General features: G+C 50.6%; 1 protein-coding gene across 5 annotated transcripts; it reads left to right on the top strand.

Moving 5' to 3' along the window:
• The first annotated feature begins 4,625 nt into the window (after positions 1 to 4,625).
• On the top strand, positions 4,626 to 11,502 carry LOC122208945 (zinc finger protein 154-like). Of its 5 annotated transcripts, XR_006197381.1 has the most exons (4): positions 4,626 to 4,895; positions 7,832 to 7,958; positions 9,281 to 11,185; positions 11,241 to 11,502. XR_006197381.1 is itself a non-coding variant. In XM_042920402.1 (3 exons), exons 2-3 carry the CDS (start codon positions 7,925 to 7,927, stop codon positions 10,666 to 10,668), a joined length of 1,422 nt encoding a protein of 473 aa, XP_042776336.1. In that variant the 5' UTR covers positions 4,626 to 4,895; positions 7,837 to 7,924; the 3' UTR covers positions 10,669 to 11,502. The 5 variants fall into 5 exon arrangements, 4 of the variants coding, with proteins under 4 accessions (XP_042776336.1, XP_042776335.1, XP_042776338.1 ...); XM_042920402.1 differs by having other exon boundaries at positions 7,837 to 7,958; positions 9,281 to 11,502; XM_042920401.1 differs by having other exon boundaries at positions 9,281 to 11,502.
• Positions 11,503 to 13,796: the final 2,294 nt, after the last annotated feature.

Genomic DNA, 13,796 nt, shown 5'->3' with positions numbered 1-13,796 from the left:
TAGCATATGGAAATACCTTTAAGAAACTCCCTCTTGGCTTTACCTCCCCCAACTCCACAGTATATAAGCACTCTGCACAGTCCCAGTGCAGCTCTTCTGGCCCACGGGTCCTGTCCCCGTGTTTTAATAAAATCACCTTTTTGCACCAAGGACATTTTCAAGAATTCTTTCTTGGCCATCGGCTCTGAGCCCCACCATCACCCCCAAACCCCATCAGGTTGAGCCTCTGACTTTTTTTTTTAAGTTTGTTTCTTTATTGGGGGTGGGGGGAAGGGACAGAGAGAGAGAGAGAGAGAGAGAGAGAGAGAATCCCAATCAGGCTCCACTCAGTGCACAGCCTGATACTGGGCTCAATCCCACAACTTTAAGATCACCACCTGAGCTACTATCAAGAGTCAGACACTTAACTGACTGAGCCACCCAGGCACCCCAAGCCTCTGACTCTTGATTTCAGCTCAGGTCATTCGTTATTCCTAGGATTGTGGGATCCAGCCCTGAGTTGGGCTCTATGCTGGGCGTGGAGACTGCTTAAGATTCTCTCTCTTCCTCTACCCCTCTCCCCTGCTCACACTCTTGCTCACTCTCTCTCTCTCAAAAAAAAAAAAAAAGAAAAAGAAAAAGAAAAAAGATTTACCATCCACATACATTGCCAGTCTTATTTGGTGTTTTACCAATGTGATTAGTTACAGCTCTGAGATAACACAGTCTGTTATGACCTCTCACACATACATTTTATTTATTTATTTTGACAGAGAGTGAGAGAGAGAGAGACCGAGAGAGAGAGAGAGAGAGAGAGAGAGAGAGAGAGAGAGCATGAGCAGGGCAGGGGCAGAGAGAGAGGGAGAGAGAATCCCAAGCAGGTTCCACACTGTCAGCGCAAGGAACCCAACAAGTGGCTCTATCTCACAAGCGGTGAGATAATGACCTTGGCAGAAATCAAGAGTGGGATGTGTAAATGACTGAGCTACCCAGGTGATCTCACACATAATTTTTTTTACATTTTTATTTTTAATTTGTTTTTGTTATGTTTTGTTATATTCCACTTTTAAGCATATTTTTACTTTTATGGATTTGAATGTGCCAATTATTATTATGTCTTCCTATTCACACTTAGAAAAATTTTAATGTTTATTTTTGAGAGAGAGAGAAAGACTATGAGCAGGGAGGGGCAGAGAGAGAGGGAGACACAGAATCCGAAGCAGGCTCCAGGCTGGGCTGTCAGCACAGAGCCCAACTCAGGCCCAAACTCATGAGCCTTGAGATCATGACCTGAGCCAAAGTTGGAAGCTCAACTGACTGAGTCACCCAGGTGCCCCTATTCCTATTCACACTTACTGATGATTTGTCCAGTTCAAGATTATAAAAACCTACTATAATACATTTATATTGGAGATTTGTTTTTCCTCACATTTGAATCATTATTTACTAGTTCTAAGAGCTAAAAATGTTTCTACTTTATATTAAGCTCTAAGATGGGAGCTGAAATTTTCCTTTAATGTTTTCAGTGAGATCTCCAAATATTGTCATACTCTTATGAAAAAAAATTTTCCCCAACTAATTAATAACTGATATCAGTTCCTGATTTGATATCTGATATCTCATATCAATTCCTAGTGCCCCTCCATTTCTTTTTAAAACTTTTTTTTAAGTTATTTATTTAGTTGAGGGAGAGAGAGAGAGAGCGAGCAGTGGGAGACTAAGGAGGGGCACAGAAGATCCGAAGCAGGTTCTGTGCTGACAGCACTGAGACTGTTACAGGGCTGGAACCCAGGAACCATGAGATCATGACCTGAGATGAAGCCAAATGCTTAACCGACTGAGCCACCCAGATGCCCCCCTCTATTTCTTAATTGTATTGAAATTTAACCCATGGTCTAATAGATATATAAAAGGGAATATATATTTTTCTAAAGTTCTGATAGTTCCTCCAAACCTCCTCTATACTCAGTCTCAACATCTCAGCCAAGAGCAAATCCATCCTTCTGGCTGCTTGGGACAAAATTTTTGAGTCATCCCATCTCCTGTTGTATTGTGACCCAATGAGGATGCTCTTTGAGAGTGAGCTGGAAAGGAGAGTGAGGAAGAAGAAACCAGTCTCTATCCTTTTGTAGGACCTGGGTTGGATTCTGCTCAGGCTGTGCCACCTGTTCTGGTTGGCCCCTCTGACCACTAGTTCCTGTGGCTGCAGTGGCACTGATACATCAGGGCAGGCAAGTGGAGGGTTTCCAGGGCCATCTTCCACTAGACCCCCAACCCTACCCTCATGTATTTAGTGTCCTAATATAGAGGAGGGTTTTTCCTGGAAACTTCATCTTCCTCTAACCGTTATGTTAAGTCTGAGGGCCCTGGAGGGTCACTCCCAACCTAAAGTCCTGAATCCAGGCCAGAGATCATATGCTAAGTTCCCAGTGAGGAGTCCAATGGGACACAGTGTGGAAGTATGAAGTGCAGTTTCTCCCAATCCCACTGTCCCTGTGTCATCTGCATGGAGGCAACCGCAGAGAAGCGCACAGCTGCAGAGATCAGAGACCTCAGTGTGCAATCCACCTGAGCCCTTCACCAGGGCTGTGACCTGAAGCAGGTCCCCTCACTGCCCTTGCTGTCTATTTTATTGGGAATGCTAGCAATCTCCCTCCCTGGGTGTCATATTGGAAACTAGGAGAGTTCTCGGGCCCTAAAACCTCATGCACCAGCTGGTGCCGGGCTCTTGACTTCCTGGCAAGAAAGAATTCAAGGGTGAGTCAGAGTAAACAACAGAAAAAGTTTTATTGCAAGGTGAAAAGTACCACCTCAAGGACGAGCGAGAGCATGTGCAGTCAGGAGGACCGGAGTCCCGCCGGGTGTATATGGGGCTCTGATTCTGAAAGGTGGTTATAATTTGGGCACTAAATATTCAAGTGAGGTTCTGGGAATATGCGTGGATTTCCAAAAACTCTACGTATCATTGCACGTACTCTAAGGTAACAATTATGCGCAGGCACAGCCTGATTTCAATATGACTAGGTCTTTGTACACAGGCGAGCCAGGGCTGGTGCGGCAACTTCACTTAGTCAAAAGCAGTTGGATTTGAAATTGCACCAAACCAGTACATGACAATCCATTTCTCTGGTTAAGGCAATTAGTTAATTTTGGAAAGTGCATCCATTAAACTGTTTGGCCATGATAATTGCAGAAATGAGGTGTCCTTTTGGATGTAAATACCCCAGAGGCCCTGTGTTTTCTCTCATTGTGGCGCTAATCACTGTCAAGATTTGAATGTTTTATTCATTTGTTGTCCACATGGCCCCTCCTGAACTTTATTCCAGATTCACTGCATTATCCCCTCCTCTTAGAGCCCTTTCTGGGTTGCCCAATCTAAAGTTGCCCCAAATCCTAGTGTCTTCCCTCTGCTTTTTGTTTTCAGGGTCCCTAGGGCTCTTTGACATTCTCTTCACCATTTATGTAGTTCTTTTGTGGAGCTCTGACTCCACCAGTGGAACTAGAGGTCCTCTTCCCATCACTCCACAAAATCACTCAACATGGAATTATTTTGAACTAAGGCAATTAAGAAGCAGCAAAAACGAGAGGGGGGCCTGGATGGCTCACTTGGGCTTCTGACTCTTGATTTCAGCTCTGGTCATGATCTCGTGGTTCATGAGATTGAGCCCTGAGCCCCCTGTGGGGATCTGCGCTGACATCGAGTGCAGTGCAACTGGAGGAGAGCCACGGGTATCTGAACTCTGATTTAACTGTTGGTAATAAGGTTGAAGCAAGGAACATGGAGGGAGGCCTTCATAACAGGACTCAAGGCTGCCTCTGTCAGTGGGGACCATAATAGTCTGGGATCCTCTTTCAAACTGCCAAGCATTTTCTGGGCCACATATGCTGAGTAACAAGTAGAGAGGCCAAGAAGATGACTATGGTAATGGGTAGGATGGGGCTGTAGTGTGGCAGCACAGTTGTGAGACATGTGGCAAAAAGAGTGATGTGCACATGGAGAGGGAGTGTGGAACGCATCACCCCAGGGCCTTCATAAGAGTAAGACTGAGCCATGTATGGCAGTGTCTCGTAAAAGTGATCTGAGCAACTCCATGGTCATGGGTTGTTGTGGCCATGCATGGCAGGTCAAGAGCTTAGGGGCTGTCTGCTCACGTGCCTATTGTTCAGGGGTAATACAACGAACAGTGGGACCATTATGAGACAGTGAATTGAAATAGGATAATGTTTATTAGCTTCCACTGGTCATGCACACATCTTTCATCTCAAAGACTCCATGGAACAACTTGTTTATTTTCCTTGTAGCCCTCGAAACATCAGCAACGATGTATTAGGCCTCCGGGAGCAGGCTGAGCTTCCCTGGGTGTGAAAATTGTGTCCAGACACTTAGGTGATCAGCGGCAGAGAGCCCTATGCAGATATACGATTACATTCTCTCAAAGGAGAAGAGAAGCCGACCAGAATATGCCTTTTCCCTTAGCCCCTCCAAGCAAAGACCTTGGTGGCTCTTTCCCTAAGAGGCCCTTTGATCCGCGGCCTCGGAATTGTGGAGACTACTTTACCCAGAAAGCCCAGAGCCTAAGCGGCAGCGTCGCTCTCCAATGAGAGCTTCAATACAGGAGACTTCCCGTGTAGCCCGTTCGGCGGGGCGGGACTTCCGGCTGTCGCTGAGGGCGGCCATGTTGGCGCTCTTAGTTTTGCTCACCTGGTGACAGGTTCCGGAGTTCCGCTTCCACAGTGACGTAACGGGACTAAGAAGGTGCGAGAGGAGGCGCCAACCCTGCTGAACCGTTAGGGGTTGGGGTCGCCACGTCTCCCGAGCTACCCCGACCCGAGAGGGACAGGGACCGCCCGCCCGGGTGACCACCGCCCACCCACAGAGTCCGATGGCGGTGGCCGCGCCCAGGGACCCGGCTGAGGTAACCGCGCGGCCCCAAGGGCCCTCCCCGCCTTCCCCCACCCAGACCCTCGAGGCCCGAACGCGGGGCGCCTGCTCGCGTCCCTGCGGCCCAGGTCCGGTGTCCGGGCCGGGAAGGCGCTCGCGGGCGGGGGCCCCGGGTCTCAGCGCCGGCGTGACGGGGTGCGGGAGGGGGCGGCTGCAGGGGAGGGACACGTGGTGAGAGGCGATGCAGAGCACTGAGGCACGGAGGCTGAACTGCCAGCCGAGTCGAGTCGTAGTCTTCAGGGCCGGCAAGAGTTCGGGGAGCCTTGATCCCTGGAACCCGCCGTGGCCTCCCGCGTCCAAGACTGGACACGCCCCCATTTCCCGGGGCTGCAGGGGCGTTTTTGGAACCTACATGAACAGGTGGGCGGGGCCCCGGTCCCTGATTGGCCCCGACCCCGACCCCCTTATCCTGGATTGTTGTGTCCCCTGGACTCTTAGGTGCCATTCCGCAAGTTTGGGGTCTGGAGACCCTGGAGAAACCCCAGGCCCGTGCCAGGAGTTACATGAAGGTGTTTCGGTTTGTGGCACCCAGTGTGGGGACGGTTGTCCCAGGACCTGGTAGCGAGGTGTGCACACGCTGGAGTTAACACCCAGCCGGAACTATTCAGGAAACGAACGGTCCCTTTGTTTCGGTTGGGAACAAGGAGCAGGGGCACAGGAGTCAGGACCGGAACGACCGCCTGAGAAGTTGGGTGCCTCTTGCGGTGGGAATGGGAAGCCTGGATGTGAGCAGGGACGTGACATTACCAAGGGCCTCATGGGATCCACCCCGCTATAGCATGAAGTGTAGACTGCGAGTTCAGGGAGGAGGCTACTGTCATAGTCTCGGTGAGGGTTATTGGACCAGGGCCCTGGCTTACAGGTCGTTGGACTCGGGATGTGTGTTTTAAGTGACAACTCTATTTTCTAATGTTTCACCCTGTCACGGGATGAAACAGAGGATTCAGGGATACTTCCAGGGTTTTGTTCACATGGACATGGGGATGAGGCTGTCAACGGAGATGAGGAAGTTGGTAGTTTGAGTGATGTGTGGGCAGGAGATGTTTTGGGAGCACTGAGTGGACGCATTAAGTAGGCAGCCAACACACAGCTCCGGAAATCTGGGGGGCGGGGGGTTCAGAAGGGAGACCTCTAAAAATATCGTGGCTGCTGTGTGGGCCCAGGCGAGTGAGCTGGGGGTCACATCTGCAAGGAGCAGTCTTCTGGTTATGCAGGTAAAGCGATTATGGTGCCAGGAAGAAGGGGGGAGAAAGGGAGTTCGGGCTCGATACTTGGGTGATGGTGTGACTTGAGAGATGAGGGATGTAATGGCCATGAAGGGAGAGTGTGTGGGGACAGGATGCGCGGGCAGGTGGCCACCGTTTCTGGCAGAAGAGTAGACGCGAGAGGGATGCAGAGGCTGAGGAGTGACAAGAGCAAGAGGACGACAGTCAGGCCTGAGCCTGTGGAGCTTCTCCACTCTGCGAACTCTGCCAGGATGTGTGAGGACTTTGGTGCAGCTGGGGCAAGGCGGAAGTGTTCGTTCATGCTGGAGGGTAAGGTCGCCTGTGACCTGCCAACCTGGTCACATGTGACGGACACTAGGTCCTGCCGGTCTGAGGCAGGGTGGCCTGCACAGAAGGATCTTGGGGCTGCCACCACTAGTGGAAACCACGGCAGGTCTAGAGTGGCGTTGGATCCTGTTTGTCTCTACCGAGCACACTCTGGAAGCTGGTGCTCACTGTGGTGTGAGGCCTAGAGCGAAGACCCCTGTGATGCCCTATCTCTGTGTGTGCTGAAAGGAGGAGGGACTCACTTGGCCTGAGTGGAAGTTCTCCTCCTCCCTCTTGTGCTGCCGGTGAGGTTTCCGGGCCACACAGCCTTCTCCTCGAAGGTGCGTGTGCTGCTTAGCCCTTTGTGTGGGTTTCAGTTCCCTGCCAGCCCGTGGAGTGACTCAGATGGGCGGATAACGTCCTCTGACAGTGCAGGAGACACCCCACCCTCTCTGTCCAATGAAGCCTGCATCCTCTGGCTCCTGGCTGTTCGCTCTTTTTTCTTTTTTTAATTTTTTTTAACGTTTTTTATTTATTTTTGAGACAGGGAGGGACAGAGCATGAACAGGGGAGGGTCAGAGAGAGGGAGACACAGAACCTGAAACAGGCTCCAGACTCTGAGCTGTCAGCACAGAGCCCGACATGGGGCTCGAACTCAGGGACCGCGAGATCATGACCTGAGCCGAAGTCGGCCGCTCACCTGACTGAGCCACCCGGGCGCCCCGTGTTCGCTCTTTCAGAACACAACAACCACGCTCTGGGCCCGTCTGGGTGCAGTATCCTCCTCTCCCAGGCGGTGAATACCTGTGGGTAATAAAGTGCTGTCCGTCTCCTCTGTACGGGGTCGGGTGCCGTGTGTTTAGTCATCCCACTGCCCTAAGATGGGACGCCCGCCCTCACCAGTGGGGTGAAGAGGAAGTGATTACAATACAAGTCACATATGGGGAGGCCGGAGACCTTTCTACAGCGTGGGACAGTGAGGCGGTGTTGACCATAGGCATGTGGTTGTGAGATCCAGTTTCCAGGATTGTGTGTAGTTAGGGAGGGAATGTGCCTGATGGCCTGGGGACCTGGTATTGAGACTTATGTGACCGTGGCCACCACAGAAGAATAGCTTGGTATGAGTGGGTGGATCCTCTGTGCCAGGTCCACAACTTGGATAGTACTTGTCCACGAGCCTCTTGTGTCGGCAGAACCCTGTGATCAGTGGGCCCATGAGTGGGGGAAGAGCGCCTTGGCTCCCAGCACTGGGGCCTGGTTTCTCCTCTGAGTTGGGAGAATGGGGGAGGATGGGCATGGATTAGGGGTGGGTGGGGGAAGGGATTGTGGATCTTGGGAAAGGGGCTTTTTGTGGTTTCATCTGTCCCCATCATGCCAGGGCAGGGTGACCTTTGAAGACGTGGCCGTGTACTTCTCCGGGGAGGAATGGGGTCTCCTGGACGAGGCTCAGAGATGTCTGTACCAGGATGTGATGCTGGAGACCTTGGCACATATAACCTCCTTGGGTAAGACCCTCAAACCCACCCCTGTGCCCTGGGCTAGTCTCTGCCCTCCCCATGTCCCCAGCAGCAGTCTGTCTTTACTTTGGGACCACGAGCACTGCTTCCATCCCCAGTTCCATGGGTGGGTGCTGTAGTAGGTAAGGCTGGGGTCTGCGCACTGCCCTCCTTCCTGGAGTGGGACCGGCTTTCCTGCTGACGTGCAGGGAAGAGGGTGGAGTCTTGCGGTGGACCTAACGGACACCCGCTTCACTACCCTCTTCCTGCCTGGGTGACTTCGTCCACGTGCAAGGCATCTGCATGCTCCAGGTCAGCTGCCTTCTCTAGCTGACGCTTCGCCGTGCCTGCCTGTGCCCGCAATTGCTTTCTCCGCCAGAGTTACTGCTTCCACGGACCATGGGCTGTTCTCACGAGACCCCCTTCCAGAGTTGTCCGGGGACTCTTTAGTTCTCTTTCCCATAGGCTGTCATGCGCTGGGCTGTTCTAGGCTGCTGGTGGCCACTCATCTGTCCGCTCCTTCTCCTTAGTACCTGTATCACGAAGGTGCCATATCCTTGCTCGTGGTGGGAGTGGGGCTGGATGGGGGAGCCTGTGGTGGTTCACAGGAGGTCCGGTGACCCACCCACAGGATGGCTCAGAGGCAGCCAGGCCCTGCAGAGTGGCACCTGCAGGAAGACGACGTCAGTGTTGGGTTCAGATGCCCCCAAAGCCTATTCTCTTTGACTAGTACTTTGAAGCCAGTGGCCGTACTTCATATCTGTCCTTCCTTGCCCTTTTATGGCGCTTTGCCGAATGTCATCCCTGTTACTTGTCAGTTCTACTCTAACTTCCAGCCCGGGGTGAGCGTCACAGCTCTGGGCTCCATATGGCACCGGTTTTTCTCACCACTCCACCTGCAGCACTCTGCACAGTGGCCGCTGTGTATTCTGTCATGAGGTGTGGCCGTGTTCTTAAGCCGCCCCTCAACACCACCTGCCCTGTCACAGTCCTGTTTCCTTGAGCCTTGACACACCCTTCTGCACGGCATTGGTGTCATCACGATAAGTTCCTTTGGAAAGTTGTTTGCAGAGGACTGAATTGTAGACCTTTTGGCTCCTCTCTGTCCCGCCACATGCTTGGCCTTCATCTCAGAAGGCCTCTCTTATTCAGTGTTCTTTGTACCCCACTACTGCTGAGCAGCCCCATCCTCAACCTCAGCCGACTCTGTGGTCCCGCAGACAGGCCCGTGCATGGGTTCCCGGGTTTGTTGGCCACACATTTGTAGCTCGTGTACTAGCCTCCCTCCCGTCAAAGTCAGCCCGCGCTTCACCAGCATTTCCTGCTTTCAGGCTGCTGGCACGGAGCAGGGGACGAGGAGGCACCCGAGCAGAGCGTTTCTGTACAAGGAGTGTCACGGGGCAGGACTTCCAAGGCGGCTGTGTCCTCCCAGAAGGCCCCCCCTCGTGAGGTGTGTGTCCCGGACTTGAGGGAACTTTTACATTCGACCGAGCACCACGCGACCCCTGGTGGACAGAAAGTGCACAAGATGGGGGCGTGTGACACACAGGTGTATTTCGACACAGACCTGGGGCACCAGCAGCAGCGCACTGGAGAGAAATGCTTCGGGAGCAACAGGGGCGGAGCCTCTTCTTGGAAGGACTACACATTCTGTGTGTCCGGGAAGCCCTTTTCCTGTGGCGAGGTTGTGAGGGACTCGTTGGCGAGCTCGAATTTCCTCCAGGATCGGGCCACACACACCAGGGAGAAGTCAGACAGGAGAGCTGAGTGCGGGGCGGCCTCTCACGGAAGGAGAACTCCGTGCACCTCGGGAGAGGGCGCCAAGGACCTCACTTGCAGACACACCCTTGTTCGTCACCAGAGACACCTCAGCAGAGACAGATGCTTCATGTGCAGCGAATGTGGGAAATCTTTTAGCAAAAGCTACAGCCTCAGTGACCACTGGAGAGTGCACACTGGGGAAAAGCCTTATGAGTGTGGGCAATGTGGGAAGTCCTTTAGGCAAAGCTCCAGCCTCATTCAACACCGGAGGGTTCACACTGGAGCAAGGCCTCACGAGTGTGACGAATGTGGGAAATTATTTAGCAACAAGTCCAACCTCATTAAACATCGGAGAATTCACACCGGAGAACGGCCGTACGAGTGCAGCGAGTGCGGGAAGTCCTTCAGCGAGAGCTCTGCGCTCCTTCAACACCGGAGTGTGCACACTGGAGAGAGGCCTTATGAGTGCAGCGAATGCGGGAAGTTCTTTACCTACCACTCCAGCCTCATAAAACACCAGAGAGTTCACTCAGGATCAAGGCCCTACGAGTGCAGCGAATGCGGAAAATCCTTTACTCAGAATTCCAGCCTCATCGAACACCGAAGAGTCCACAGCGGAGAAAGGCCTTATAAGTGCAGCGAATGTGAGAAATCCTTTAGCCAGAGCTCTGCGCTTCTTCAACATCGGAGAGTTCACACTGGAGAGAGGCCTTATGAGTGCAGCGAATGTGGGAAATTCTTTACTTACAGTTCCAGTCTCCTAAAACACCAGAGAGTACACACTGGATCGAGGCCTTACGAGTGCGCTGAATGTGGAAAATCCTTTACTCAGAACTCCAGCCTCATTAAACACAGGAGAGTTCACACTGGAGAAAGGCCTTATGAGTGCAGCGAATGTGGGAAGTCCTTTAGCCATAGCTCCAGCCTCATTAAGCACCGGAAAGTGCACACCGGGTAAGGGCTTGAGGAGTACGGTGAATTTGGGAAACGTTTACCCGTGTCTTCCATTTCCGTGACCGTTCAAATATTCACACCAGAAAAAAGGCTTTATGAGTTTTGAAGGTGGGAAATATTTACGTCCGTGTCCAAGCTCCTAAAACACCACAGTGTCCCTTCAGATGAAGGCCCGGGTTGTGGCCGATGGGAGAAGGGGCTGACTGAAGTCGAGCCTCGGTGCACTCCAGAGAACTCACACTGAAGAAGGGCCTTAGAAATGCCGTGACTGTGAGAAAGCCTTCAGCCAAAGGACTTACCTCATCGGAGATGACAAATTTCAAATGGGAGACCTACCTGAAATGTGCAGGTATACAGCATTTAGGTGTTCAGTGTGACAGCGCTGGAGGAGAGCCTTTCGGAAGGTGCCATTTGCCTGGGTTGAACCTCATACATCTAAACATCCACAGAAACCCCAGGGATGTGGCAGCTGCAGTGCACTTTGTTAACTTGCCCAGGGCCATGCTCCAGTGTCAGGGCAGGTCCCAGATGACCATGAACAGCCCGAGTACTTGCTCCTTCCCTGTGTCAGGGCAGGTCCCAGATGACCATGAACAGCCCCAGTATTGCTCCTTCCCCACTTTTCCTCTCTGAGGAGGTAGGGCATGGATCTCACCCAGTTTTGGCCTAGAGGACTGTTGGTGCATTGAAAAGGTGGACTGCATGTCTCAGGGCTGTTATTGTCCTCGTGACTCTAGAGATGGAAATCCCAGCCTCCCAAGTCACCAACCCAGCAGTCACCCTCCCATTGCTCTTGTTTGTACCATAATAAAGGTCTTACTGTTTAAGTCACTGTTAATCGTGGGGATTCCATTCACTGTGTGCGTGTAGGAAGTTAACTGTGTTTGTTAGCATGAGCATGTGAACAGATTCGTGTGCCTTAGAAGGGACAGTGTGACGGCAGAAGATAGCTCTCCAGTCAGAGTTTAGTTTGTATGGCTGCTTGAAGACTTTAAGGGAAGGCTGAAAGGCTCTGTGATCCTAATTTATGGTTGGATGCCAGGATATTTTGTAGGGTCAGAGTTTCAATCCGAAGAGTGGCAGTTGTTGGCTGTTAGGACAACGTGCAGGGCTTCTAAGCAACATAAAGTTGTTGTCTTGTTCACAAGGGATATTGATGGTATAGTGAGTGCCCGGTGCTCTTGAAGGAAATCTATTCCCCAGGCCTGGCAGCACAGCCACAGGCCTTGATGTCCTGAATTCTGTAGGTAGCATCACTGGTTTTAAGACTATAAGGGCCGTGGGCATGATCACTGTGACACAAATTGGATTAATAGAGAGTGCAGGAGACCAACAAACTGCAGTGATCCTCTCTGAAAAGGGCATCCACAGTATTTAGGCACTGTGACCTTGAAGGTTGAGCAGGTACAGAAAATCTCAGGACCTCCAGAAGGGTCTGTCTTGTGTAGCTGAGGGCCTGTCAGAAAAAATAATCTCAAGGTTTTGTGGATTCCTGTGTCCCCTCTGGGCTGTTCACCAAAGTCTGTTATAGATGGCAGCAAAATGAGGACAGAGACAGGAGAGAGCTCTTAGTTCAACAGTGAGGCCTTTTTGACCCAGCCAGTGTCTTTGTTGAATGACACGGAAACACCTTCATTGCTCACCTAATTTTCCTGCCACTGACACCTATGTCTTCTGATGAGGACACACATGGTGGAGTCAGTATGGTGGCCCAACTTGACATCTGAAGTGTAGGCAATCCAGACTTTTTTTTCTTTTCTTTCGTCTACTTTATTTTGTTTTTTTTAAATTTTATTTTTATTTTTAAAAACTTACATCCAAATTAGTTAGCACATAGTGCAACAATGATTTCAGGAGTAGATTCCTTAGTGCCCCTTACCCATCTAGCCCATCCCCCCTCCCACAACCTCTCCAGCAACCCTCAGTTTGTCCTCCATATTTAGGAGTCTCTTCTGTTTTGCCCCCCTCCTTGTTTTTATATTATTTTTGTTTCCTTTCCCTTATGTTCATGTGTTTTGTCTCTTAAAGTTCTCATATGAGTGAACTCATATGATTTTTGTCTTTCTCCGACTAATTTCACTTACCATAATACCTCCAGTTTCATCCACGTAGTTGCAAATGGCAAGATTTCATTCCTTTTGATTGCCAAGTAATACTCCATTGTATATATACACCACATCCTCTTTATCCACTCATCCGTCGATGGACATTTGGGCTCTTTCCATACTTTGGCTATTGTTGATAGTGATGCTATAAACCATGGGTGTATGTGCCCCTTCGAAACAGCACACCTGTATCCCGTGAATAAATTGCCTAGTAGGGCAATTGCTGGGTCGTAGAGTAGTTCTATTTTTAGTTTTTTGAGGAACCTCCATACTGTTTTCCAGAGTGGCTGCACCCGTTTGCATTCCCACCAGCAGCGCAAAAGAGATCCTCTCTCTCTGCATCCTCGCCAACATCTGTCGTTGCCTGAGTTGTTAATGTTAGCCATTCTGACAGGTGTGAGGTGGTATCTCATGGTGGTTTTGCTTTGTATTTCCCTGATGATGAGTGATGTTGAGCATTTTTTCATGTGTCAGTTGGCCATCTGGATGTCTTCCTTGGAGAAGTGTCTATTCATGTCTTTAGCCCATTTCTTCACTGGATTACTTGTTTTTTGGGTGTTGAGTTTGATAAGTTCTTTGTAGATTTTGGATACTAACCCTTTATCTGATATGTCATTTCCAAATATCTTCTCCCGTTCTGTCAGTTGCCTTTCAGTTTTGCTGACTGTTTCCTTCACTGTGCAGAAGCTTTTTATTTTCATGAGGTCCCAGTAGTTCATGGCAATCCAGACTTTTAATGTGAACCATATTGTTAAAGCTTCAGTAAGGTGCAAATGACATGCAGTTTCCATCATTAATTTATGCAGTTTGATGTTTTGACATTCATGTAACCCATGAAGCCATCGATCATGACCATAAACCTTCCCACACCCCCATATTTATTTGTGTTCCCTGATAATGCATCCTCGAGGCAGCCATTGACTTGTCATTATCATAGATGAGTTTGCATTTTCTAGAATTTGTATGATTGAAGTCTTAAAGTCTTTAGTCCATTTCCTTGGGTGCCCTCACGTGGCACTTATTTTGG

Source organism: Panthera leo, chromosome E2 (genome assembly GCF_018350215.1).
Source record: "Panthera leo isolate Ple1 chromosome E2, P.leo_Ple1_pat1.1, whole genome shotgun sequence".
Lineage (NCBI taxonomy): Eukaryota > Metazoa > Chordata > Mammalia > Carnivora > Felidae > Panthera > Panthera leo.
Note: the sequence above shows the minus strand (reverse complement) of the source record. Positions and strands in the feature narration are given on the sequence as shown.